The 27,917-nt window shown below is 51.9% G+C and overlaps 2 protein-coding genes across 7 annotated transcripts; one reads left to right on the top strand and one right to left on the bottom strand.

Moving 5' to 3' along the window:
• The first annotated feature begins 842 nt into the window (after positions 1-842).
• On the top strand, positions 843-25,337 carry SP2 (Sp2 transcription factor). Of its 3 annotated transcripts, XM_073326296.2 has the most exons (8): positions 843-945; positions 4,846-5,008; positions 9,816-9,892; positions 10,526-11,479; positions 12,131-12,431; positions 15,281-15,455; positions 15,584-15,777; positions 16,240-17,515. In XM_073326296.2, exons 3-8 carry the CDS (start codon positions 9,830-9,832, stop codon positions 16,338-16,340), a joined length of 1,788 nt encoding a protein of 595 aa, XP_073182397.1. In that variant the 5' UTR covers positions 843-945; positions 4,846-5,008; positions 9,816-9,829; the 3' UTR covers positions 16,341-17,515. The 3 variants fall into 3 exon arrangements, with proteins under 3 accessions (XP_073182397.1, XP_078706900.1, XP_073182396.1); XM_078850774.1 differs by lacking the exons at positions 4,846-5,008; positions 16,240-17,515 and adding an exon at positions 25,156-25,337; XM_073326295.1 differs by lacking the exon at positions 4,846-5,008.
• Positions 18,848-27,813, bottom strand: LOC140904062 (uncharacterized). 4 transcript variants are annotated; one of them, XM_073326298.1, is made up of 7 exons: positions 27,747-27,813; positions 26,300-26,583; positions 23,873-24,543; positions 23,151-23,221; positions 22,266-22,511; positions 21,330-21,576; positions 18,848-19,947 (listed from the first exon to the last, which is right to left on the bottom strand). In XM_073326298.1, the coding sequence occupies exons 2-7, from the start codon at positions 26,512-26,514 to the stop codon at positions 19,838-19,840; spliced, it is 1,560 nt and encodes a 519-aa protein (XP_073182399.1). In that variant the 5' UTR covers positions 26,515-26,583; positions 27,747-27,813; the 3' UTR covers positions 18,848-19,837. The 4 variants fall into 4 exon arrangements, with proteins under 4 accessions (XP_073182399.1, XP_073182404.1, XP_073182401.1 ...); XM_073326303.1 differs by having other exon boundaries at positions 21,346-21,576; XM_073326300.1 differs by lacking the exon at positions 27,747-27,813 and adding an exon at positions 26,696-27,599.
• Between the last annotated feature and the right edge of the window lie 104 nt (positions 27,814-27,917).

The following is a 27,917-nucleotide window of genomic DNA, read 5'->3' as shown; positions in this document are numbered from 1 at the left end:
TACGCTGAAACCTATGTATTTTATGTTACTAAAAGGAATTAGGTATTAATATGTAACTTCCTTCATCACACAGGATCCCACAACACTTTCCCTACAGGAATGCACTGAAATGCAACCACTTCTGTGGTGGAACAGGGCGGCTAATTGCATCATTTTCCCAAAAAAGTGGCTGTTGATTTATGTGCCTCTGATGTTGCGGAGGTGCTGAGTGCCCACAATGCCAGTCACTCTTTGGGAGCTGGGGGTGGGGTCAGCACCTCTTACAGTCCAGAGCTGGGCACCCAACCTCTGCAGCCAATTTGGAACAAGTTATGTACATTTATAGGAGTGAAAGGCCCAACACTGAAATGCAACCACCTCTGAAGGGGAACAGCTGTCGCTGTTACTAACCTTCCAGAATTCACAGCCCAGCTGATTTAGAAGAACCAATAAGAGGTTGAGCTGGACTGTCTGGCTTTTTAATTGGCTATTATACATATCAATCATCGTCTGTAGTGACCAATCGTAGAATTCTACTAAAAAAATCCCGCCTATTTTTAGTCCACTCCCCCCCCCCCCGCATTCACTTGTCAATCAATTACCAGTGGGCGATAGTTTGGTCTTCCGTCTATTGGTAAGCCGCATCGTCAATCAGAAAGCCGTCTTTCTATTGATCTCCCAGATCCGTCCGTCATTCTCAAATGAGCCGCTCATTGGTGCAGCTGGCACTCCATCACTGGATCCGATTGATCGGCGGAGACGCCAATCAGGGGCTTGTGGCTCTTGACTGGGCACTGCCAGTGTGTCCGCGCTCCCATTGGCCAGGGAAGGTGCGGATCGGGTGGGGATTGGCCGTATGGCAGCCGAGGGGGCGGGGCGTTCAGGGCGGTGCCCGGGCGGCCGAGGAGGAGGAAGATGGCGCCGTGAGGGGGTCGGAGCCGCCGCCGCCGCCTCCGCTCCAGCCGGGTCTGTGCACTTCGCTCACCCCTGCCCGGGGCGGGGGGGGCCGGGCGGGCAGAGCGCGGGAGCTCCCGCCCCGGGGCCCGAGAGCGGGGGCGGGGCCGGGGCCGGGCCTGGGCTCCGGGGCCCGGGCAGCGGGGCGGGAGCGGCGCCGACCCGGGCGGAACGGGGACCCGGAAGGGGGCGTGGGGCTCCCTGCTCCGCCCTCCCCGGGCTGCGGGCGGGCGGCGCTTCCGGGGCCCGGGAGGAGGCGGGGCGGGCGGGGATAACCCGCCTCCCTAAGAACCCGCAGCTCGTGCTGCGCCGGAGTCTCGGGGGGGAGGGGGAGGTTTGCATGGTCCCCCGGGGCATTGGGGGCTATCAGGGATGGTGGGGGGGAGGGAAGTTTGCATGGTCCCCCGGGGCATTGGGCTGGATATTGGGGGGCACTAGGGATGGGCAGGGAGGTTTGTATGGTCCCCTGCTGCATTGGGGGGGGTGGCATGGGGGAGGGAGGTTTGCATGGTTCCCCGGTGCATTGGGCTGGGCACTTGGGGGCCTTAGGGATGGATAGGGAGTCAGGAGATTTGTGTGGTCCCCCAGTGCATTGGGGACACTGGGATTGGGCAGGGGGCTCAGGGTTTGCATCGTCCTCAGTGTATGGGGATAGGGTGAGGGACATTGGGACCATGCCAATCTCCATACCCCTCAACCCCAAGTGCATTGAGGTGGGTGTGGAGGGCACTTTGTTCCTAAGGGCTTGGTGTGGCACCTTGGGTAAAGGGGTGAATAGGCTGCCCGGGGATGGGCATGGTGTATGGAGGGGATTAACTGGATATCTACTTCCCTACAGTACAGGAGGTATGGTGGGGGTGAAACTGACGGGGTTAGCAGGGGTGTGTGGGGATGTAGGGATTCTTGGTCCCTGGGTGCTTGGAGCTGGAGAACCTCACCTGCATGGGATGCTTTGGGAACCACAGTGTGCAGCAGGACTGATGCTGATGGAAGTCTCTGCAGGGCCTGATCACCCTCTCATTCCCTGATGCTGCTGGAGTCCCAAGGGCCATGTTGTGTTTACTATCAAGCAGTTAAAATATCCACACCCTCCAGATGTCTCCTACTGTCTGTTATAGGGAGGCTGTGAAGTACGAGTTTAGAGACCAGAGTCTGGGACCAAGTGACTCAAAACAATATCTTGGGGTTAGGACTATGTTAAATCTAACTTATAAGAGTGTGTGTGTGCAGGCATGTGCCTGGGAGCCAGTCATCTGCATAACATGACATATATATTGTCAAAGCACTAGTAGCCATCTATACTTTGTCCACGGTAGCACTCCCACTGTTACAGTACTATGAAACTGAAATAGTGGGGGATTTCCCTAAAAAGTCTATTGAGGACAAAGCAATACAGCACACTTAGTATAGCAAAGTAAAATGTAAGTCTTGTGTTGCCTTAGTGCAACCTGATGTGCTGGTTACAAATTTGGTTATAGTGAAAACTTTCTCCTTTGAGGGAAAAGAAGGTGTTACAGAATCAGAATTGATGATGAAGAAACTCCAGAGCTAACATATTGAAGTTTTGGTGCTAGAGAGACCACTCAGGTTAAACATTGTATCTTAAAAACAGTTTGCCTTAGTGATAAACACTTAAGAATATTAGAGGGGTGCTGTTAGGTTGAAATTGACACATTTTTTAAAAAATGGTTTTTACTAGAGATCACCCTTTGAATTCCTGAAAATAAATTTTATTTAAAATTTTCAGTTCCCTTGTGGATATTTACAAGGGTCTTATAAATTAGTATAACTGGCACTAAAGAATAAGTAATATCTAGCAAAAAGAAATAAGGCACACATTTTACAGGGAGGATAATTAACCACTTGAGCAACTTATCTGTGGATGCAGTTGAGTTTCTATCACTTCAGATTTTTAATAAATCAGGATTGGATTCTCTCTCTCAGATGCATGCTTTACTTCAACCAGAAGTTATGGCTGGATGCTGAAACCATTTGGTGAAATTCTCTGGCCTGTGTTGTGCAGGGGGTCAGACTAAATGATCACAGTGGTCTCTTCTGGCCTTAAATTCATAATATTTGTTTCTCCTTTGCTAGCTGCCTCTATGTCAGTGTTCTCAACCTTTCTAGACGATTGTACTGCTTTCTAGAGTCTGATTTATCTTGAGTACCCCCAAGTTTCATCTCACTTAAAAACTGATTTGGTAAACAAGTAGACATAAAAATACAAAAGTGTCACAGCACACTAGTACTGAAAAATTGCTGACTTTCTCATTTTTGCCATATAATAAAATAAATTTAAATATAAAATGGTACTTACATTTCAGGGTATAGTTTATAGAGCAGTATAAACAACTCATTGTTTATATGAAATTTTAGTTTGTACTGACTTCGCCAGGGCTTTCATGTAGCCTGTTGGAAAACTAGGCAAACATCTCGATGAGTTGATGTACCCCCTGGGAGGTCTCTGCATACCTCCAGGAGTATGTGGACCCCTGGTTAAGAACTACTGCTCTACAGGGTAACAGTGAAACCAACTAAACACACCGTGCTTGCCAATCCACAGAGTAAACACACTGAAAAAATATTTTTCCTGTAACTTCTTTTTGGCTGTGTCTATACTGAAAATGCTACAACAGCACAACTGCAGTGGTGCTGCTGTAGTGTTCCAGTGTAAACGCTCGCTACAGCAACAAGAGGGGTTCTCGTGGTGCGGTAGTAATCCACCTGCCCAAAAGGCTAAGGTAGCTAGATTGACAGAAGAATTCCTCCATTGACCTAGCACTAGCTACACAGGGGGGTTAAATTGGCTTATTACGTCTCTCAGGGGGGTGTGTGTTGCATCACAAGCTAATAAGAACTTAAGAACAGCCATACTGGGTCAGACCAAAGGTCCATCTAATCCTTATGAACAATTTTACTAAGATCCATTTTTTCTCCATTAGCCTTAAATTTTGGACCTAATCTATCTGGCAGTCCTATTAAATGTAGAACTAGAGCTCTGCTCACCTACCCAATGTGCAGCTCCAAGCATCTTGTTGACACTAAACAAATAATACATAACCATTGTGAAGAATTGAGAAATAAAACCAAAATCTGACTTGTGGGTTTAGGAATTATTTTTAAATTTCCTGAATCTGCTGTCTGACTGCAGTAAACATATATTTCTAATCCTCTGCAAAAGAGGAAGCTTCTGTCCCCATCTTTCAATTGGTTTAACATCTTATTCCTTTTTAGGCCTGTCCCCAGTAAGAACAGAGCCATGTTACCTAAAGCTGTGATTTGGTGAGGTCAGCTGTAGCCACATGTACAAAGGCTGCTTTTGGTTAGGTGGATGTTCCTTTGTGTTTTTTATTTCCAGTGTAGTTTCTTTCACACATGAACTCCAGCCATGCAACGTGATCCATATGGGTGGGAAGGATGGTTCAGTGGTTAGGGGGCCAGCCTGGGAACTGAGAATTGTGGGATTAAATCCCTGTTCCACCACAGACTTGCAACCTCAGGCAAATCACTCAGCCTCTCCGTTCCTCAGTTTCCCATATGTAAAATGGGGGCAATACTTTCCTACCTCAGAGGGGTGTTGTGAGAATAAATATATTAAAGATTGTGAGGCACTTGGATCCTACAGTAATGTAGTAAGTACCATAGATAGATCTTTTACACCTGCGTAGTCTTCATATCTCTGTAGAAGACTGCCTGCGTAGACCAGATTGCAGGACTTGGAGACATGTTTTGCCACTTGTGGTACTGAGTATTGATAGGTGTGTTATGTAAGTATTTGCATAGGCTCTTTATACTGAGAAGGAAGTTGTGGGTACAAAGGAAAATTTCCTGATGGCAGAGCTTCAATGAAAGGGGCTAATTATCATTAGGGGAAAAAAACCCAAACCACTCTTCCCTTTATATCTTTTGTAGAATGTTGAAGATAATGGCAGAGTTTCAAAAAATTAAGTCTTGTGACAAGTGAAGCAGTCGCCTTTCAGAAAACCTACCAATCGTGCTGGTGTGAATGTTCCAGCTGGCTTCTAACAGGCGTTACTACTGGCTGGAAATGGGTTCTTATTGGCTGGCGCGATTGGTAAGTTTTCTTGTTCTTGTTGTGCAGCTTGATTGCTCAGTTTGCAGTTCGGTGGAGTTTTTAAATGCATTCTAAACTAACGAAGAGAGCTGTTTAGCCTGCATGCTTAAAGACTCGGTATCTGGACAGTTAGCTAGTACCTACGTGTCCCTGTTTGTGTATCCGAGGGCAGGAACAAGTCCTAATTGTATTTGCTCAGATAACTTGATAAAAGAAACAACTCTTCAGCCAGCAGTCTTCCAAGGCAGAGAGCCAAAGTACAGTGGGAATGGGGTGGACAGAGAGGTTGTAACTTTGAGTGAGCGCTCTCTGACAGGTTCAAGGGGTGTTCTGTTCCGTTTGGCACTTGACTGTAGTTGTGGGTTTACAGAAGGGCAAAGTGACTCTGAATTGTTAAGTGACTTCTTGGTGAATAAGTGAGTAGCTCACAGCAAACTGCTGTTAGATGATGACAAATGCTGATAGTTTGCCAAGGAGGAACTTCTCCTGCTTCTCATAAAGGTCTGTAGCCCAGAAGACTACAGGCTTGGAAACATTTACTCTAGTAAATTATGGTTCTGTCCCCAAATCTGAATTGGACAGAGAGATGGGCTCCTGGAAGTTGTGTTTAAGTAGCCCATTGGTCTTACCATGCTGTAAGTGGATTTGTACTCTGCTGCCTTTTCAAAATGTCAAACTGTCACCAGGGGATGTTGGGAGGAAATGTTTGGGTGACAGATTAACACTGGGTTCAAACAGCAAACACAGAGAGATGACTTTTCTCTCCACATTTATCCCCCTAATTGATTTATAAAGGTTAATGACACCCCCCCCACGCCCCTTTAATGTGTTTCATTTTTTGGCCTGGCTTAATGTCACTCATGTGCCATCCAAGAAATTAATCCATAGCAGTTCCTGCTTCTGCTGAAAGGGAGGGTACAGTCATTTAGGTTGGGCAGGAGTTCAAGCCCCTGGTTTTCTGGGAAAAATCTACCCTTTTATCAAAGGCCAGCGAGCTGGGCGCTAACATCTGATGCTTCGGTGGCTGAGAGGTTACCACAGTGAATGAGCAAGAGTGGCTTGAAGGGAATGGATGCCCTTCTGTCAGAACTGGTGCAAATAATTTCCATCTGATGATGTCCCAGGCTCTGGGATCTCTAAACTGGCTCTCTGTGAGGATTTATGCACTTGGCCATGGCAGGATGTGAAACAGCCTTTGTGTAGCTTTGGGAGAAGCCTGGAGTCTTTCCTTACTCAGTGTTGAACTGTCTGCTTTTGGGAAGTGGACTCCTTGGTGACTTGGCTTGGAACCCGCTAGCTCAGTTTGTTTGCTACTCTCTGTTTGGGGAAACGTTCGGCATTGCTCAGAGAGAAGTTTTGTGTCTCTGCTGACCAACGATAGTTTTAAAGACTGGTCAGTAACATTCAGGGCAGTCAAAACAGCAAACAGGAGAATGAGGGCAAAGGACATTGACGTTACTAAGTGTTATGGGTTTAATTGCATCTGAAATATATAAATAGCGTTTCTCCTAGCCCTGAGCTGTATTGAGATCTTATGACTGGCTCCTGTGTTGAGTAAAGTGTAGACACACACTGATTCCTAGAGCTACTCCTTACACTGATAATCAAATTAAGCAGCACAGTATGTTAATTCACTAGGTCTCTCCATTGACCTACCTGTAAGAAATACTGATGTAATTCAGTTATATTTACTATTTATTATTTATACTGTGGTAGCCTGCAGGAGCCCCAGTCACTGACCCTGGCCCTATGGTGCTAGGTATTGTACAGACAGAGGGTCCTGCCCCAAACAGCTTGTCATCTAGAGATAAGACATGAGACAGCAGGTGAATACCAACAGATTGGGGAGCAGAAGGGAACAATAAGACAGTCCTGGTCAGCATGATGGGCAGTGGCCTTAGCACACCAGCCGCCTAACCGTTGTCAAGTTTTTTAGAGGCATCATGGCCTAGGAGAGTTTGCAGGAGGTCAGGGGGGTGGCTTTGCGGATGGTTACAGATATCCTCCTTCCATACGTGAGAGGCAGTGTGGAAGAAAGTACTATCAAGCACTAGTCAAGAATATCCACCTTGTCTGAATCACCGGAGAAGTAGTCAAATCTTGTAGCTGGTGGTAAATAGCCCCAGGGTTCACACTCCTGGCATGTCAAGACTGTATTCCTTTCCTCCCATCTTTTCATAGGCTGAGGCAGACTGAGCTGTCATGTGCGGTGTGTCTCCGATTGTATAGAGACCGTGCCTGCCATTCTGTTTCTCTCCCATTGTGGTGTCTTCCTTTACACTGTTACTTAGGGTGTTGGTTGCTGTTCTTGGGGGGTGTGGATACTGCATCCTTGATTTGACTGCTATGGCTCATGGTGTGTGCAGGGTGCATGGGTACTGTACATCTCCCCAAGGTTGGGAGCCGAAGCTGGAGAGCTGCCTACCCATTCTGAGATCATTCCATGCTTTGCTGTGAGGACCCGTCTCCTTGTAAATGGGCTGATTTTGCTCATAGCAGCAAAGCGAAGCAAACTGGAACTAAATGCTTCCCCTCCCTATTAGCTAAGACTTGGCTTCTCCATGTCATGAGTGGATCACTTTTCTTGGACTTCAGCATTTGCCTTCTGCTTACGGGGAGGCCGTGTCTTCACCAGGGGGAAAAAAGGTGGTTTTGAATCATTTGTTAGTATGCTAGTGTGGACTTAGGCAATTGTTGTTTTTACAAGTGTTAGCTAGTCGAGATAAACCGTAGGCCCTCCCCGCATTCATCTCGACACTTGTGAAACTACAGACTGCCTTGTCCACACTGGCATTTTACCATGTGGTCCAAAACCAGCCTCTTTTTCCTTGTGCAGATGCAGCCTTTGGTTGGGGCTAGTGTATTGTCAGTGTTTCTGAAAGAGGATGCCAGACCTTTAGGCTGAAGATCACCCCTCCCTTTGTCTCTCTGAGATGGGAGAGTGTCTGTGAACACCCATATTCCTCAAATGTCCATAACTCCCCATTTCAAATCCGTACCCTGCCAGTGATTGTAACGCAGAGAGTTTGGGCTTAAAAAAGCTCCTACTGGCATGTCTTCTAGGTAAATATTATCAAGCTATTGAGCCATACCAAGAATGTTAGGTGGGATGACCGGGGAATTTGCCAAAGGAAATATCATGGACAAAATGTCTTCTCCAGGACAAAAGACTCTGCAAGTTCTAAGGATTTAGGAGGGTCTTTTCCTGGCTTCACTGTATTTAAGCCTGTAACAAAGCAATCCTTTCTGCTGTGCTCGTTGCAACCTTCCTCATTCCCTTCTGTCTCGCTGGAGTCTGCAGCATGAGCGTTAGGGCTGAGAAGTTGAGAACTTGCCCACTCCTGTCAGAAGGGTGTTAGTGGAGAAGCGCAAGTATTTCCATTAAGTGCTAACAGTATTAACCTTTTCACTGCTGACGGTCATACTGGAAACCTCCAGCGAGTGCTGGACCTGTCAGGTTCTGATGCTGTGTAACAGGAATATAGTATCTAATCAGAGTATTCAAATAATTGAGATGGTTGCTACTGCAGGCTCTGCTTCCATCTGCTAAATGTGTCAAACAAGCACTTTTCTTACCCTGTCTCCACCTAGTGTAGCCTCATCCTTGTCCTGAGCTCTTCTCTCTTCCTATTCAGTTGCCTATTTCAAACCCTGTGTACTCCACTCTCTAGCTTTGGCTCTCATGAAATCATCCGCCGTGCTTTCTTGTCCTTTTGTTTTGCGTGCTGCAGCTATATGTCCTCCCTGTCCATCTGCACATTAGCATTTTCCTTTCGACCTCCCGCAGTTGCACTGCAAGCAGGGGACCTCCAGCAGAGAGTTATCCCATAATTGCATAATGACTTCTACACATTCTGCACCAATAACACACCAAAGTAATCGGCACTGACTCTGTTTCCAACCCAAAACAGCATTAAAACTTTACCCTGATAGAAAACTTCAGGTATGTCTACACGGCAAAAAAAAAAAAAAAAAACCATGGCAGTGAATCTCCGAGCCCAGGTCCACAGCCTCGGCACTGAAAACAGCAGTGTAGACTGTTTGGACTCCAAAGCCCAGGGAGTGGGGTGGGCTTTAGAGCCTGAGCTCCAGCCCAAGCCAGAATGTCTACATGGCTGTTTTTAGTCTATAGACCCAGGCTCGGAGACGCCCTGCACAGGGGTTTTTTGGCAGTGTAGACATTCCCTTGGAAGCAAACAGAAGGCAACATGGACCTGCAGAGAGAGTACTGGACTGGGAGTCAGACCAGAGGATCTACTCTTCTTTCTGCTGCTGATCTTCATGGCCTCGGGCAAGTCTCTGGGCTTCCGCCCACCCTTTCTCTGTCTGGTCTGTGTAGACTGTAAGCTCTTCAGGGCAGGGACTATCTGTCTCTTCCTCTGTGTTTGTAGAGTGCCCAGTGCAGCAGAGCCCCAACCTCCATGCAAGGCCCCTAGGTGCTGCTAAGACACAAATAAATAATCGAGGAAGTCCATCCATTTCCCTCTGTCTTCTGATCCTTTGCTTCTGTTTGCTGCCCATGGTGATGTAATGGTCCCTTCTACCATTAGCAACAATCCATGCAAAGGTTGAAATAACAAATTGCGAATCGATAAAATCCCACTTCATATGAAGGCGCATGCTGCCAGGAACTGAGCCATTCGTTGCGTCAGCGCTGATGATTTTGGAAGGCAAGATTAGTTCAGAGGACGGACGCGTTATGTGACTCCTTTAGGCGTCGGGGCTGGGGGTGATGCAGAAGGGTGAGAACTACTCCTTGTTGTCAACGTTAGCCTTACTCCTCCTCCTGTGTGTTTCCTCCCTGCAGGTCAAGAGGACAATATGGCAGCCACTGCGGCAGTCAGTCCTAGTGAATACCTGCAGCCTGCTGCCTCCACAGCACAGGTGAGAGGGCGACTGCGTGGCTCCTTACTGTGGCATTGAGAACTGCGGGGGACACACCACGCACAACTGTGTAATGTGCTTGTGAAACCGTTTTGCTAGTGGCTGCTTTACTGCGCCCTCAGGGGATCAGCATCTCCTGCAGAGCTTCCTCCCCTGTCTCTGTAGAGGTTGGTGCTGTTGATTTGGAAGGAAGGGTGGCCTTGTAAATAGGGCTTTGGAGCGGAGCCCGCGAGCAGCTCCAGAGCAGTGGAGCTGCAGGTTTTTGCCTGGAGCTGGAGTGGAGCCGGAGCACAGCTCCAAAGCCCTGCTTGTAAAACACAGGACCGGAAGCCAGGTCTCCTGGTTTGTCTTCCTAGTTCTGCCACTGAGTCACTTTGTGGCCTTGGAGAAGTCCCTTCCCCTCTGTGTTTCATTTTCCCCATCTGCTTAATGGGTCTAGTAACACCAGCCTATCTCCGAAGGGGGATGTGCTTTGAGATCAAAGGCACTGGTGATGGGTAAGGAAGATTCTGACAGCTGTACAGAAACCTTAGAAGCTTGCTTTGTGTTTACATCACCTCTGAAACTGATCTCCTGCATCAGCTGAACCAACTCAATTCGAACCCGTCTCTTCATTCCTGTCTCCTCCTCTAGGACTCTCAGCCATCTCCACTAGCCCTGCTTGCAGCGACATGTAGCAAAATCGGTCCTCCTGCCGTGGAAGCCGCCGTCACTCCTCCGGCCCCTCCTCAGCCCACACCTCGAAAACTTGTCCCCATCAAACCCGCACCAGTTCCTCTGGGTTCCAGTAAGAACAGCTTTGGGATCTTGTCGTCGAAAGGGAACCTCTTCCAGATCCAAGGGTCTCAGCTTGGGACATCCTATCCTGGGGGGCAGCTGGTTTTTGCCATTCAGAATCCAACCATGATCAACAAAGGGGCCCGCTCGTCTACGAACATCCAGTACCAGACTGTCCCTCAGATTCAAGCAGCAGGGGGGCAGACCATACAAGTTCAACAGAACCTAGCCAACCAGATTCAGATTATTCCCGGCACTAACCAAGCGATCATTACCCCCTCCTCTTCCACGCACAAGCCTGTGCCAATCAAGCCGGCTCCCGCGCACAAGGCCGGGGCATCGTCTGTGCAGAGTGCAAGCAATGTTGTCAAGCTGACCGGTGGCGGCAACATGACACTAACCCTGCCAGTTAATAACCTGGTGAATGCCGCGGACCCTGGCGCTCCGGCTCAGATCATAGCCGAGAGCCCGTCAAAACCCTGTAAAAAGACTAGAAAGAAAGCCATGTCACCAGCCCAGACGACAGCCATGGCTGTGGCCGAGCAAGTGGAAACAGTGTTGATAGAGACTACGGCAGATAACATAATCCAGGCAGGAAATAACCTGCTGATAGTGCAGAGTCCTGGCTCAGGCCAGCCAGCGGTGGTGCAGCAGGTCCAGGTGGTCCAACCCAAGCAAGAGCAGCAGGTGGTACAGATTCCCCAGCAGGCCCTGAGAGTGGTCCAGGCGGCCTCTGCCACACTCCCTACCGTCCCCCAGAAGTCCTCTCAGAACTTTCAGATCCAGGCAGCTGAGCCAACTCCTACGCAGGTACCAGGTCCTTAACCCTTTCTGGGGGGTACATCTGTGTCTGGGAGATCCACCGACGATCAGTGACTCAGCTGGTGGTGTGTAAGGAAAGGCAGAGTGGCCGGGGGGTACTGCATGAGATAGGAATCTCTTTGCAGGCGGGGTTTGTGTTTAGAAATACCTGGGCAACTTCTCCTTTCAAGCTATGTATTGGAAGCCCAGACTTCCATGTTATGCAAGCATGGTGGTTTGATGTGTCGCGAGGGAGGTGGAAGGCGTCTTTTCGTCTGTTGTAGGGAGAGGGGTGGATGTGACTGGTGTGTGGCAAGCAGTCACCTTCCTATGTGTTAGAAGCCTTTCTTGTGATGGATCCTTGCAGGACTTGCCTTATTTTTACATAGCCAACTCCTGATTCTTGACTGATCATGACTAGGTGGAGAGATCCAGGGCGGCCCCAGCGCTGGGAGGGCACAGAAAACCCCTCTCACAGGCTGGCCGTAGTGTACGTTAATTACATTTAATTCCTCGCGAATTGCGGACTTACTATGGTGGCGTTGGGTGTCCTGGACCCGAAGCCCATCGTCCCAATCCTGTGAGTCACACGGGGCCGTATTTGTGCTCTGGCTAAGCGACGGCTGGTCTGAGTCCTTTCCCGTTTCCTTCTTCCTTCAGGTCTACTTCAAAACACCTTCAGGGGAGCTGCAGACCGTGCTACTTCAGGAAACCCCGGCTGTGACGGTGGCCCCTTCTCCCACCTCCTGCAGCAGCCCCATGTCCCGCAGTGCCCAAGCAGGAGGAAGCTGCAAAAAGCCAGCTGCCCGCAAAGAGCGCCCCCTGCCGAAGATCGCCCCTGCTGGAGGCATTATCAGCTTGAACGCCGCCCAGCTGGCGGCTGCGGCCCAGGCGATGCAGACCATCAACATTAACGGTGTCCAAGTCCAAGGCGTACCTGTCACAATCACCAACACCGGAGGTGGGATATGCACTGTTACACCCTAGTGCTAGGGATGTGATGTGTGCTGATTGGGGAGGTGGGCGGGGTAGGGGGGGAAGAAACTATCTGAGCTCCCAAAGCCTTAAAGGTTCTGGGGGCCAGGAACTTCCTCGCTGGCTGCGTAGATTTCATTTGGATCTTAAGCCAAGCCCTGGTGCCCGTGACCGAGTACTTCAGAGTGTTAACTGTCCTACAATTCTATAGCCCCTTTTGTCCCAAAAGATCCCTCGTTGTATCTCACTGCAGCCCTAGGGAGGCCTCGCCTGATAGATCAGCTGTGCTGAGCCCCAGACTCTACAAGGGTGCTTCACAGCCTCTCTGAGCAACCAAGTTAATTAATGAAAGCAGGGATTGATAGTCACACCTGTCTGAGGGCTGACTTGCTCTGTTGGGTCCTGAACCAATCTCCCGAAAGTCCTGGTAGATGTACGGACCCAGTGAGTTTTAAGCTCACCTACTTATCAGACCACCCCGAGACTAGAGGCAGATGGTTTGGAGAGCTGGAATTCCTGCTTTGTCCTAGTCTATCCCTGTCAGGTGGTATGAGAGGGTACTGTACCAGCCCTCCTGCCGATTTCCATCTTGATTCTTTTGCCTTTCAACTGCCTGTTGTTTAGGCAGCGGCTATTTAAAACAAAACCATTAGTGCTAGAACCCAAAAGCTTGGAATCCCAGTTTCCAAGCAGTGTAAAGCCTTCATCTCTTCTCTCCAGCACAGGGGTTCTCAAACTTCACTGCACCACAGACCCTTCTGACAAGAAAATTACCATATGACCCTGGGGGAAGTAGGGGGCTGGAGACCGAGCCCCGCCATCCTGGGTGGGGTTGGAACTCGGCCTTCAGCTTCAGTCCTGAGCCCCAGCAAGTCTAATGCTGGCCCTGGCGACCCCATTAAAATGCGGTTGCGGCCCACTTTGGAGTCCCGGCCCACGGTTTGAGAACCACTGCTCTAGCAGGTGGTGGGTTATTCCCTGCCACAATCACATGGGGAAGGCTACTGCGAAAGTGCTTCCAGTAGTCAGACCACTACAGATGCTTTCAGGATCTCTAAAATTTTCCAAGCGCTGGTCACGGACTAGTGATGAGAAAGAAATCCAGTGAATTCTGAGTGGCTGAGCATCCCAAGCCATGACAGCTCCTGCTTCATAATGCCCTTGCTGTTCAGTTCTGGACACAGCCCTGTGTCCTCTTCTTAGGGCAAGTGACTTTCCTACCATGCCAGAGAAAATATCAAAACCACAACTGCCATCCTGCATTTGTGCAGGCTGGAAGTAATGGTGAGTCTTAGCCCAGTCTCCAGATCTCTTTAGCAACAGAGAGTTTGCAAATACTGCACTGCATTCAACTCCTCCTGTTCCAAGGTGGCATTGCAGACATAGACACTTCCTTTCATAACTGACTTCGGAGAATCATGGCTCTGTGGTGTGCTCCATCATTGCCTGCATCTGCCCCCAGCCAATGTGGTAGATCGACCTGTTGCTCTCAGTGGCACGTTTCTGCATTCCAGAGCTCAGCTGGGAGGCGTTTGCTGCAGGAAGCATCAGGAAAGGAAGTTCTGTCTGGGAAAAGGCAATCTGTTTTCTGATCCAGAAAGACCTGCCAGAGGGCTTCTTCCTCAGCAGGAAGTGGCAAGATTCCCAGCTGGATTTTTAAGTTGGAAGCTGTCCTTCCTCGCTTGGCTAAACCAAAGCAGTGTAAAATACAGAACGGTTGCTAAGTGAGCTGCCATGATTTGTGGCTTGCACACAAATCTGTCCCGAAACCAGCAAATAAATGAATCGGCACTGGCCAGATGTTCACTCCTGTCTGCATCATCCACCGTGGTGTAGTGGTTTCATGGTAAATTACCAGCTACCAGCTGAGGAGGCTAGTCCTGAGATGATGATGGAACCTTCCACCTCAAGGGTTGCAAGTTCAGATCCAGCCCAGGCTCTGCAGGGCCTGCTGGCTGTTCCATACGTGAGATGAGTTGATGGGTGTCTCAGCCCTGTTTCCACAGTTGGCGCTTATTGGCCACTTGCTTGGAGGGCCCCCATGGTGAAGCCAAGCACTGTGGAAGCTGAGCTGCCCTCTCTGCTGCAGAGAAAGGATCCCTGCAGAGCAGTCTTGAGGCCTGCTGAAGGGAAAGCATCTGCTCAGTAGCTACAGGGCTTCGGTCTGAAGAGGCGCTGAGCTGACCTTTTTCAGCAGCATTGAAGGATGTTGGATTTCCGTCACCCAGGGGCCCTGGGAGGATCAATTCCACTCGCTGACATTGACATCAGTTTTCTTCTTTCCAGCCCCCGGCGCGGCCCAGGCTCCCGCGTCCCTGAAGCCGGAGCTTGGAGCTGGCCCCTCAGGGTGCCAGGTAAGTCCCATTTTTTTTGTAAATATATTGCACGTTTTTTCAAAGTTTCTTTTTCGTTTCCTGTTCCGATTGTTCCCCCCCGCCCCCAAGGGTTAAATTGAAAACTTTGAAAAACCGCACAGTATATTCAGAAAAAAGGGACTTGCCTCCCCCTTAAAGGGCCAGCACCACAGGGGGGTCCAGGGCCGTTGGGACACTGCATACTAGGGTGGCACAGAGGAGAAAGGAAGCAAAATCTGGGGGTGCTGAGTAGGGACTGGTCACATTATTGGAGCTGGTTCCTTTCCCTTTGCCAGGCCTCCCTTTTAAGGATTTGATCTGCTTAGGCAGCTGGAGCATTGCCTGTGTGGGGAATATGGGAAAAGAGGCGTGTACAACGCCAGCAGCGAGACGTTTGCGTCTCCGCTTGGGGTTGGGGGTCTCCCAGGGGAACGCCGAGCAGCAGCCTTAATACCCTTCTCCCTCTGCTTCTCACCCGCAGGCCAGCAGCAGCTGACAGTCCAAAACGTGTCTGGCAACAACCTGACCATCAGCGGCCTGAGCCCAACCCAGATCCAGCTGCAGATGGAGCAGGCGCTGTCCGGGGAGATCCAGCCTGGGGAGAAAAGGCGGCGCATGGCATGCACCTGCCCCAACTGCAAGGACGGGGAGAAAAGGTGAGCGGGCAGATGGGGGTGGGACAGGTGATTGTCGGGGGGAGAGACAGACAGTGCCAGCCATCTCTGCCCCTCCCCGCCCCCACATCAGCAAGAGTAACAGTCGCGATGGTTTCCTGTCCCTGCAGGTCAGGGGATCAGGGGAAGAAGAAACACATCTGCCACATCCCTGAGTGCGGCAAAACTTTCCGCAAGACCTCGCTGCTGCGGGCCCACGTCCGCCTGCACACGGGCGAGCGCCCCTTTGTCTGCAACTGGGTCTTCTGCGGGAAGCGGTTCACGCGCAGCGATGAGCTGCAACGGCACGCCCGGACGCACACAGGTCTGTTGCCCGCCGCACCTGCTCCCCATCTCCCGTGTCCCACCAGGAGAGCCCTGCCGTGTCTCGGAGCTGGTCTTGTGGGACTGTCTCCCCCCTCTCCTGCTTCCGCTTCACCAGTAACCCCAGAGCATGCTGCCGCCTTGCCCGCCGAGCGCTTTGCTGACTAGGCGATGGGGAGGGGGGCTCCAGAGCATATGGGGTCTCTGCTGCTTTCGCGTCGCCCCAGCTGCAGCTTGGCACAGATCCGTCATCTCCCTGCAGGGGGAGGGACGGGGCGTTAGCTGTACACACGGGGAGCTGGGCGGGAAGGGGAGCATGCATCGGTGCATTCCCCCTTCCCGGCATGAGGACGCAACACGCGCCCTTCCGGGCGTAAGTCTAGAGCTGGAGCGATCGAGGCTCGGCTGCAGCAGCAAGCACTGGCCTCTGGCGCGTTGAACGTTGCTCTTGTTTCCCTGGCAGGTGATAAGCGTTTTGAGTGTGCACAGTGCCAAAAGCGCTTCATGAGAAGTGACCACCTGACGAAGCACTATAAAACCCACCTGGCCACCAAGAACTTGTAGGGTTAGCGGCAGCCAGACGCGGGGGCCGCCAGCTGGCCCTCGAGCACTGGCTAAGCCCCGCACTGCCATGGACAGTCCCCGGCATGGGTACGGCGTAGGGGTTGGGCAGACGGCCAGCCTGGGACTCCAGAGCCGTAGTCGCGCTCCTGGCTTTGATACCCTCCCAGAGGTGTCTGCGCGGGGAGAGGAGTCATTGCTGATCTTCCTTCCTCGGAAGCCATCCGCCTTCCAGCACAGTCCTTGGGAATCCAGCTCCTTCCTCCGCAGAGCGCGTCAGAGCCGGACATTGATTGCACGGGCCGGGACGAAGGGGAAGCCCTTATTTCCAAAGGAAAATGCTAACGTGGGTGCGAGCGGCAGATGCTCCTCGCTGCGTCGCGGGCTGGGGGGACTGAACAAGCCGTGCCGTGCCATCCTCATGTAAACGGAACAAGGATGCCGGTGAAACTTTCTCACGGTGCCCCCCCATTCCCTGCGCTTGTGAAGCTTCGACACAGCGGGGGGCAGCACTCCACAGACAGCCCACCTGGCGCTCTGCGGCACATTCCTACTTTATATTTAAAATCTATAAATATCTATAAATATCTCTCTCTATAAACTCCTTTGGAAGGCCCTTTTTTTCTATGGAAATTGTTGCCTTATGCTCCCAGCTCCCAAGTATGAACACTGTGTATCGTGAGTGCTTTTTTTTTTTTATTATTTAATTGAGCCCGTTTAATAATCTGCCCTCCCAATCCTTTTCCCTCCAAAGTTCTTTTCTAATTATGAATTGAAGAGGTTTTTTTCCTCTCCGCTGATTTATTTTTCCTTTTCATTTCTCAGTGACATGGCATTTCCTTTTGAATCTTGGATCTTTAAATCCTCTTTTGCCCATAATGCCAACCTCCACCCCCACCCCCGGCAGCCCATCACTGTGTATAGTGTATATTGTATCATAGACTATATTGCTTCCGTGTTTACTACATGTTTCAAAAACATATGGCTTGTTATTTTTGAGCTTTTAAATTAAAAAAAAAAATCCACTTTATTTTTTAGTTGTAACTGCTTGAGGTATGTTTTATGAATTAAGTGACAGATCTGTTGTTCTTTATTAACGATGTAACTGGCTGGCTGGTGAAGAGTCAGCCAAGAGTTTTTTCTTGCTAAATAAATTTAGTCGCCAGAGGCAAACCCAGCATGGGAAGCAAAGGATCCTTTGTCTTGTAAGCGTGACGCCTGGTAAAAGGGACCAGTTTTTGGGGAGTGGTGGGGGGTGACCAGGTCAGTTGTTTGTATCACAGTAGCACCAAGAGACCCGCTGAGATTTCAACCCCATCCACTGGAGCCACCTACATTGTCTCTGCCCCAAGGAGCTGACAATCTACCTAGACAAGGCAAAAGCTGGGAGGAGAAAGGTCGGGGCACAGAGGGGAAGTGACCTGCTCAAGGTCAGTGGGAGAGCTGGGAATGGAACCCAGGTGTCCTGAATCCCAGGCCAATGCCCCACCCACTGGACCACACTGTTATTTGTAGTAGGGCTCCATTGTACTAGGAGCTGTGCGTTAGAATAAGAGACAGTCCTTGTTGCAAAGAGCTTTCCAGTTGCTGCCCACTGGCTTTTGTCTTTTGGAGCATCTCTCCATCCTCCCAAGCTTCACCCAAAAAAGGATCCCGTTGGTACAGTCAGGCCGGACCTCAGAACCATCTGTGGGTCTGTGAGTCCTTCCCTGGATAGGGCGACACAAGCTTTACCCTCTAACCTGCCTGACCTTGGGAAATGAGCTGCTGGTTCCCCACAGACGAGTGTCCATGTCGAGAGGACATGGGGCATGGGACATTCTTAACCAAAAATCAGATGGAGGAGGCTCGGCCCTTTAAACCCCCTTCTCCAGGGCAGGGGCAATGCTGGGGAAGCCCTGGTGCTGTCCCTGCTCCGGATACCCGAAGGCCTTCAATCAAGCCCCATTCACCAGCACTGGGCAGGAAAAAGTACAGTTGATGACTTTCAAAAGCTGCCCGGTGACCTGGAGGGCAGGGGAAATTGCTCAGGAACTGGAGTCATTGGAAAGTGTCCCACCACCTCCGTCCCTCCCCCTCCACACACACGCTGCCCCTGCTGTGCTCTGGTAGCATCTCCTGGAAGCAAGAGAAGGATCCTCTTAAAGGAGCCAGCTTCAGCGTCCGGGGTCAGCTCACCCTCGGAAATGGGAAGGTGGGAATTGCTCCATTCTGAGCCTGCCAGAGGAGGCCAATAACTGCACCAAACGGGCCACTTTGAATTCTCTTTCAGGTCACCCGACAGAGACGTTCAGGCTGAATCGTGGCTTGGGAGTGGGGGGAAGCCCTCCTGCCCCAGATGCTGTACGATGGAAAGAACTCCTGGTTAAAATTACCCCGCCTGTTTTGGCTGTGTCTACCGTAGGCAGCTTAGCGCTACTTCTAATCTCTGTGACAACCCTAGAGACTATAAATTCCTCCATGCTCCCCCTCCACCCTCAGCATGGGGAAGCAGGCGGGAGAAACAACTGTTACATTCCAGCCTTTATTAGGGAAATTGGGGGGAGAGGAAAGATTATTTTATTTACAAGAACGAATATTTATGGGAACTTTCTTTACGGGGGGGGGGAATAATGCCTCGCCAACAGTTAAATTATTACACCTACAATGAGCAGAGAAATTGCTTTTTGAGCCGCACCGTGAGCCTCCGCATGAGAGCAGACCTTGCCCTGTGGGAGGGAGATGAAATCCCCCCACCACCACCACAAAGACTAAGGCTCTGAGTTAATCTACAGGCCCGGTCGGTTAAACAGTCTGGTAAGAACTGTTTCAAAGCAGAAGTTCCCCTGCTCTGGCCAGAGAGTCCAGTGCCGTGACTGCAGCCTGGACCCCGTTCCACTGCCAGCATTGTCCCTCTTTCAGTCCGATGTGAGGGGAGAAGAGTTTGCCCACAGGCGGAGGAGAGGGCCGCAGTGTTAATGTTCAGCGTCACGGAGCCGGGATTCCTGACTGGAGCTGGCCAGTTTTGAAAGAGGACCGAGATTTCCCATGGGTGAGTGCAGCGTCCCAGTTGGGATCAACCCTCCCTCCTCAGGGACTCGTTAGAACGGAACATCAGAGCTCTTGTGCCAGAACGTACCCGCCAGCTCTCTTCTCCCCCAGGCGCGGCAGATCCCAGATGCTTCCTTAGAAGGCGTTAAGTCTCCCCTCCCCAGGAATGCACGCACCGAGGTCTGTATGCTAGGACTGAATGCCCCAGGACGGCCACACAGCAGGCGCTTCAGGCCTTGTGGTGCATGTACTAAACTGCACCACGGCGGCCCCCGTAACGTCTGCTGGGAGGGGTGCGTTACCTCCACCATGCTCACCCCCAATGCAGCTGTGTGGGAGGGGACCTGGGCCACCAGCACCGCTGTGTCGATCTCCCGCCAGCGTACGTCGGAGTAGGGGGCGATGGATCCTCTGAGGAGCGTCTTGGGAGCTGGCAGCTGGTTCGCCGTTGTCTCGATGGACGTTGCCGTCTACTCCATTTTGATGATCATTTTTTTGACCGCCCTCCGGGAGGTGCCGCACTTGCTGTTGATCACGGCGTTGAAGTTGCAGCTCTTGCCGCACACTTTGGTGACGTACTCTGGAGGAGAGTGGGGAGGGCAGAGAAGTGGAGCAAAAAACCAGCGTAGTTCTGGCTTTTTCTGAATCCACTGAGATGAATCACGCCAGATCCCATCATGCAAAACCCACGCTCACCCGCAATGCAGCGTGTGGGACCCAGACAAGGACACCATGCCCCTGGTCCTGCACTCTCATCCCTGATGTGCTACTAACTTGCTCTGCGACCTTGGGCATCACCCATCCAATCTGATCTTGCATTTAGCACGGTGGTATCTTCACCCTCTGAGTCTGAATCTTTTGCTGCCGAACGGGGTGGTAATCCCTACGTCACAGGAACTGCGCGAGGGTGGCTGATTAACTAGATCAGAAACGCTAGTGAGTTGAAGGTGTGTAAAGTGCAGGGGGCGAGACTGGCAGGCGTGACTGGGGATCTGGGCTGCCTTGGCTTGTGGGTGCCCAATCTGAGACCCCTTGACTCAGCACCAGCACTCTGAAAATCAGGACCCTTTCAGGTGCCTCGAGTGGACCCTTTCTGGAAACCTTGGCCTGCATCTCCTGTCAGAATTGTTCCGGCGTCTCTGCCTGTCCAACCCAGGCACACAGCTTGGGGTATTAAAACTAACCCTCTCTTTCTGCAGCCTCACGTGCATCTCACCACTAATGCTGGGTGGTTACGTTTTGTAATTCGCTGGGTCAGGCCCAATGACTTCCTTGGCAGTAACAACGCTGCTGCGTTTGGGGGTCCTGAACTACGGCAGAAGGGAAAGTTGTACCAGCACGGATGAGGGTACGGATAAAATATATTCCCAAATAGCAGATTGGAGGCTTCGAGGGGCTGGGAATGGGCTCTAAGCATTTCTTCTCTAGGTCCCCAATTCAAATCAAGCCCGGCTCGCCAGGGACTGAAAATCATTATCTCCCTGGGGCCAAGGTGAAAGGAGTGGGGCGGCTCGGTCCTCTTGTCAGTAGGCAGCTAGTCCCAATCCTCAGCAGCCATCACCACCTGGCATTAACTGGCCAGCTCTGGCAGTCTCATCAGGGGAGCTGAGAACTGAACAGGCCATGCAGAGGGGAGAGGCTGCCCGAGGAAAACCCCAAGCAGGCCTGAGTCCTGTTGGCTTTGCTATGGGACGGATGCTTGAACTGCCCCTGCCTGCGCTATCCGCCAGTTCTGTGGATCCAGTCTCAGGCGGTCCGACTTTGTACCAAACAGAACCCCTCCTGCTGGGCAAGGACAATGGAGGAGGTGAGCAGAAGAAACCCATCGGCCAGGATCAAACAGCGTCATCCTGTCCCTTTTGCAGGGGATCGATACTATGCGCGCTCTCCACCCTCTGCGTCGTTGGGAGCCCCAGCCTCACCCCATCTCCCGCCACAAAGCCCCCTACCCACCCCCCCTACCTTTGATAGCATTTACCACAGCGACCGGCAGGCGGATGGGTTTCTCCATGGTCGTGTTGTTGTGGGCAATGCGCTGGCCGGTGGCCGAAGATCTGGCGAGCGTCTCCCGGGAGAAGAAGTAATCCAGCAGGCGCCTGGTCATCAGCTTGGGCTTGTCGGTGGAAACCTGCGAGAGGTCGTCCAGCTGGTTGTGGGTGATGTAGACCCCCGAGTTGGGGATCAGCTCCAGCTTGGGCCTCCCATTCTCCTAGGGCAAAAGGAGAGAAGCCCCTCGTCATTCCGCTCTTTGTGGGTGCCTGAAATCTGGGGAGACTCAGGCAGACCCCCCCGGGTAGGCTAAACGAGCGACAGATGCTGGGCTAACCCCAGCTGTCCTTTCTCAGGCCCAAGCCCATGGATCTCAGTGAGGGGATATCAGCCCCCATTTTACAGATGGGGAAACTGAGGCACTGAAAGGTTGAGTAACTTGCTTCGGGTCACACAGCACGTTACTGGCAGAGCTGGGAATACAACCGAGGAGTCCTGACTCATCTCCTGCTCTAACCACTAGCCTACACTCCATCCTACAGCCAGGATTAGAACCCAGGATTCTTGCCTCCCTGCTCTAGTCACTCACCTGCACTCCTGCCTTTAAACTGGAATTTAGGCAAGGGCCTACTTAAAATAGGGCAGGAAGGTGTTTGTCCGAGAGCAGCGGCCACACTGAGAACTGCAAGCTGAGTGCTGCAGAGCACCCCAGATACTATAGGGCAAACCTGGAAGGGTAGGGATGGTTCTGGCGCCAAGGAGAAAAGATAATGCCCAATCCCCCCTCCCTCCCGAGGCGTGTGCGCCACCCCCAATTATGGCCAGTGCCCTCCCGGGGTCCCATTAGGCAGTATCCCCATGCAGTCAATGAGCAATGGCCCACATAGGAGCTGATCGCGGATCACCCACCTCCACAGGTGATGCCCACACTGGGGTGCCATCGGGCAGCATATCTTGTACGTTCTCCTCCCATAAGCAGGTGGCATCACTGAGCGTGACGGGGCTCCCCGAGCTGTCCTCTGTGCTGATCCAGGGTGGGAAGCTGCTTGGGACCCCAGCTCGCATCCTCCAGACCGGGGGGCTTTTGGGGACCTCAGCTGAGGTGCACCTCTGCTCCCCCATATTGGGAGAGGAGAATGGCTGGAGGCCATTGGCCTGCAATAGGAACGAATGCGTGGGGATGCCACACACAGGGATGCGTGGTGGAAAAACTGGGTGACGAATGAGCTATCCCTTTCTGCCTCCACCCCTTCCCGCCTCCCAGGAGAGGACAGGTCCTCCATACAACTCTGACCCAACCTGCTTTCAGTTCTCTGCTCCTCAACACCAGACAGAAACTGGAGGGTGTTCAGAGAAGAGCAGGGTCCTGGCTGGAGAAACTGAGCTAAATCATTGAGGCTTGGCTAACAGGAGGACGTGATCAGAGGCTGTGAAGGGGGGAAACACCAAGGGGGTGCCCAGGAGACTCGGCTTGCCCCTGCAATGATACAATAGGGTTTAACTGGGATATGGGGGGGTGCGGGGGAGGGAAGAATGACAGCAGAGAGTGTGGGATCATCTCCCCAGGAGCAAAATCCCCCCATTGTCTGGAATATTTAAAATTACAGTGGGCCACGCCCTAGAAAATGTTCTCCAGGACCGAGAGGCTGGGCAGATGGGCTCGAATGGGGTTTCTTCATCTCCGGCCTCTCTGATTCATATGCACCCTTGGAAGGGAGACAAGCCAGGGAAGCGTTTTGCCTCCAAGGTGCTGGTAGCTACTGCTCGGACAAGGGTAGACACTGGGGCACCCACCTGCAACGCCGTGTTGCTCTCCAGCAGCCCCACCAGGCCCTTCAGGAACTGGATGTTGCTCTCGTTGATGTCTGGGGAGAGACAAGCACACAGAGACAGAACTGAGCATCGCAGAGGCCCATGGGAAACCAATTCCATCCCTGGCCTGGCCTCAGGCTGAGCTGGGTCTCACGAGAGTCCCAGGCACACACGCAGAATAGGGGTCCTTCCCTATCCACCCTGGTGCCCACTTCTTGCCCAGAGTTCCTACAGGTGCCTGTCCCTTGATCCCAGCCCAGGGGCCTCTCTACAGAGCTGCTGGCCGTGCTCTTCTCTCTTGGCAGAACCGCTAGAGTTCCAGCCACCCCACTCGAGCTGGAGGCAGGACCCCACGGAACGCGCAGGGGGAGGCCAGAGTCTGCTACCAAGCCTTGAGCTCACACACAGGTATTCCCAGCTCTGACCTAGGGACATGGGCTTTGCCCAGCTGGATCAGACCATTGGTCCATCAGGCTGAGCTGCTGCATCCAGCTTGGGCCAAGGCCTGACACCTCAGGATAAGGTGACGCCCCCCCACCATACACGCTCTGATGCCTCTGGCCGGCTGGGCGCCTTTTTAAGTGGGGAATGTAGAGACCAGCAGAGGCCTTGGAGCCCGAGATCGGGTTAACGCCATCAGAGCTGGCATAGCTGCAAACTGCCTCCACGATGCTAAGGCAGGAAGGGAAGGAGGATTCGGTTACCAACACAGCTGTTTCCGGACCGCAGCACTGTCCTGGCTGCCGCTGCCCCTGCCCCGTTCCTGCTGGAGAGGAGGTCGTTCTGCTCCTCTAGGTTCCGCAGCTGGCTCTTCAGCTGCTGGTTCTCCAGCTCCAGCTCCTTGATCCTCCTCTCCTGCCACATGGCGGCCTCTTCCCGAGAGGCGAGGAGATTCCGCAGCTCGGCCATCTGCAGCTCCAGCTCCTTGACCAGCTCGGCGTATAGACCCGTCACCTTGCTCGCTTGGCTGCTAATGCTGCTGCCTCCTGAGGGAGCTCGGCCGCTCCATGGGCAGCAATCCTCGAGTCCGTAATTCAGGGATGGAGACTCCAGTGGCTCTGGGCTGGGCCTGTAGAGCACCGAGGCCCCAGAATGCGTGGCTCTGGGATTGTCCAGAGTCCTGGTGTGTGGCAACCCGTCCTGGGGACGTCTGCTGTGGAGATCCAGGCTATTGCTCTGAAGGATGTGTCCAAAGGGGGATGGGCCCTGGGGCTGTGGCCCGCTCAGCGCACGACGGAAGTGAGAGACAAGGCTAGGACTGGCCTCGGGTCCATTGGAGAGCCTGGGTCTTTTCCGGTTCTTGACCTCCTCTTCCACGCACAGCAGAGAGTGGCTGGGCCTCCCAAGGCTGCTCAGGGCTCCATGGGATTGGGCGCTGGAAGCAGACAAAAGCCAAAAAGAAGAGATTATAATTAAATCACATCTTTCCAGCCCTTACTGTCTCCAAATACTGTACAAACGGTGTGTATGCACATGTGCGCATGCAGCAACCACATCACCCACCAGTGAAATGCAGCCACCTCTGGGGTGGTATGTGGCAGCTGTTTAACACAGCAATTTATGGGAGGAAGTGAAGGAGAATGTTATATCCACTTGAAACTCCAGGGGGAATTTCTGGAGGTAGATTGGAACCGCTGGAACTCCACCACTGGGCAGGCTACTGGGGCTAACTCTTGTGAAAAGTTCCAGAGGGTCTTTAATGGCCACAAGCCTTCAGGATTGTGGCTTTCGGTGAGATTCAAAAGACAGCGTATTCAAAGACCGTCTGACTTTGGTGAGCATTGCAGGGACCTTGCACTAATACAAAAACCTAAACTAATGCAAAAACCTCCTGGTATGCTGCCAAATCACCAGCACTGGGGTGGTCCGTGGAAGTCTCCTAGACAAAGACTAGGCTCTGCTTAGCTTGTGAGATCAGACAGGTCCTAATGACAAAGAGCTCTTCCATTTTCTCCCCAGCTAAAGCTATTGTATTCACTCTATCTAGGGACTTAGATGGCCCTCTTCACTGCAGCATCAGAGCACCTCACCCTTATTCATGGACTCAGATTCCAAGGCCAGAAGGGATCATTGTGATCATCTAGTCTGACCTCCTGTACAACACAAGCCAGAGAACTCCCCCAAAACAATTCCCTGATCAGATCTTCTAGAACAACGTCCAGTCTTATTTTAAATTTGGCAGTGATGGAGAATTCACCATGACCTTTGGTAAATTATTCTAATGGTTAATGATCCTCCCTATTAAAAATGTACACCTTATTTCCAGTCTGAATGGGTCTAGCTTCATCTTCCAGCCGTGGGAGCATGCTAGACCTTTCTCCGCTAGATTGAAGAACCCATTATTAAGTATTTGTTCCCCATGTAGGTACTTACAGAATGTGATCAAGTCACACCTGAACCCTCTCTTTGAATCTATCACTACAAGGCATTTTCTAATCCTTTACTCATTCTTGTGGCTCTTCTTTGACCTCTCTCCAATTCATCTTCAGTTGTGGACACCAGAACGAGACTGTATCCTCAAAGCACACCTGGGATATGGGGGAAGTATTATCTCCACTTTATGGACAGGGAATTAAGGTTTGGGATTAGAATAAGCAGCCTAGAGATTCCACAGCAGAGATGGGTATAGAACCCAAGTCTAGCGCCCTATCTGCTACACTCACACGAGATTCTGAATTGTAGCTGCTGCTTTTGGGGCCCTGCAGAGTCATTCCCTAGGAACTGGGATCTAATGAGTGGGACCAGAGGGCTAAGGGAGCTGGGGCCTTTCCCCTGTTAGTTACAGTTCAAATCCAGCCCAGTGACTGCCAGCTGTTACCATCAGTTGGCTGTTCAAGGAATTGTAAGAAACAAGCTTCAGGGTCACAATTCAGTTCCTGCTGGGCAGGTGTCCCATAACAACAGCCACCATTAAAGCTGGAGGTGAAGTAGCTTGCCCAAGGTCACCCAACAGACCAGCAGCCAAGCCAGGAATTAAACTCAGGTCTGCTGAGTCCCAGTCCAGTGCTCTAGCCTCTAAGCCACACTGCGTTTTGAAAAAGTCACCGCAAGTGCCCCACTCCTGTGCCTTCCCACCAGTTCTCCGTGGGTCCAGCTGGGTGAATCAGTTGTGGCATGTCCCCACCTCCTACCTGGTACATTCTGGGGGGGCATGTCCTCGGGACTCCTGGAGCTCCAGCTCCTGGGGCTGCTGGAAGTCAGGGCTGCAGAGAGCAGCACCGTCCAGCCCAGGCTCAGATAGTTTGTACAGTGGGTGATCGTCTGGCTGCTTGCCATCTCCTGTCCCTTGCTCCATGGCCTGGAGGTGGCTCTGCAGAGCTTGCAGGTCAGTTACACCACCAGACATTGGCTCTCATCACCACAGCTTCCAGCCCCAATGAAACATAGTGGAGGAGAGGGAGGAAAACTCAACCTGCTGAAGAGAGAAGGGAGAGAGAGATGGGAAGAGACACCAGCAGGGAAAAAGAAATGGAGAAGGATTATATACAAATACCAGTTTTGATCTGACATTGTCCTAACACTCTCACCATTGGTCCTGTCGATCCAGCCCCCAATTTCTACCTCCCCCCAGCACCCACACACACATTCTCTGGGTTCAGGATTAGTTTAGCTTTCCGTCCTTCTCTCTGAGTAGCCCCATCACCCTTGCCTCTGACCCCTCTCCCCTATCTCCCTCCCCTCTCTCTGATGCACATGTTCCCCTCCTTGTCCCACATCTGATTCCCCAACCCCCCTGTAAAAACAGCCCTTTGCTTATTTTGACACCTGCTTCTCCCTCATCCTGTTCCTGTCTGGCCCTTCACTGCTCTCTGTTCCCTTCTCCTCCACCCTTACTAGCCCTGATTGCCCACTTTGCTCCCTCTTTGCCCTCTGTCTGGCCTCCTCCCTTTCTTGTAACCTCATAGAATCATAGGACTGGAAGGGACCTCGAGAGGTCCTCTGCACTCAAGGCAGAACTAAGTATTGTCTAGACCATCCCTGACAGGTGTGTGTCCAACCTGCTCTTAAAAATCCCCAATGATGGAGATTCCACAACCTCCCTGGGCAATTTATTCCAGTGCTTCACCACCCTGACAGGTAGGAAGTTTTTCCTAATGTCCAACCTAAACCTCCCTTGCTGAAATTTAAGCCCATTGCTTCTTGTCCTATCCTCTGAGGCCAAGAAGAACCAATTTTCTCCATCCTCCTTGTAACAACCCTTCATGTATTTGAACCTGTCTATTCCTGTCTCTTTTCCCCTCTTCCTTTCCTTGTCCTCTGCCTGACTTCCCTCCACTCATGACATCTGTCTGATCCCCATCCGCTCCTCCTCGCCCTAACTGAACCCACTTGTCTCCTGTCTGGAGCCTTGTCTGCCCCTCCCCCTCTGTTTTCCCCACATGTCCCCTGTCTGCCCCTTCCCTCTGTCTATTCCCCCCACATGTCCCCTGTCTGCCCCTTCCCTCCTTGCTCCTGTCTGTCTCCCCCACATCCCCTTCCCTCTGTTTCCCCCATATGCCCCCTGTATGGACCCCCCACTTCCGTCCCCCACCTCCTGTTAGCCACCCCCATCCTTCCCTCCCCCCCGGGACGCTGTACCTTTAACAGCCCCTCCATGTGCCTGTTTACAGCCCTGACACCATTTCCTGGTCCCCAAGTCCCGCCCCTGCCGCTTCCCCACTGGCCGAGGCCTGGCCCTGTCTCCCTCCTGATTGGAGGCCAGGCATCAACTCCCTATTGGCCGCTGGGGCAGGGGGCGTGAGCTGAAAT

This window comes from Lepidochelys kempii, chromosome 27, assembly GCF_965140285.1.
Source record: "Lepidochelys kempii isolate rLepKem1 chromosome 27, rLepKem1.hap1, whole genome shotgun sequence".
NCBI classification, from domain to species: Eukaryota; Metazoa; Chordata; order Testudines; family Cheloniidae; genus Lepidochelys; species Lepidochelys kempii.
Note: the sequence above shows the minus strand (reverse complement) of the source record. Positions and strands in the feature narration are given on the sequence as shown.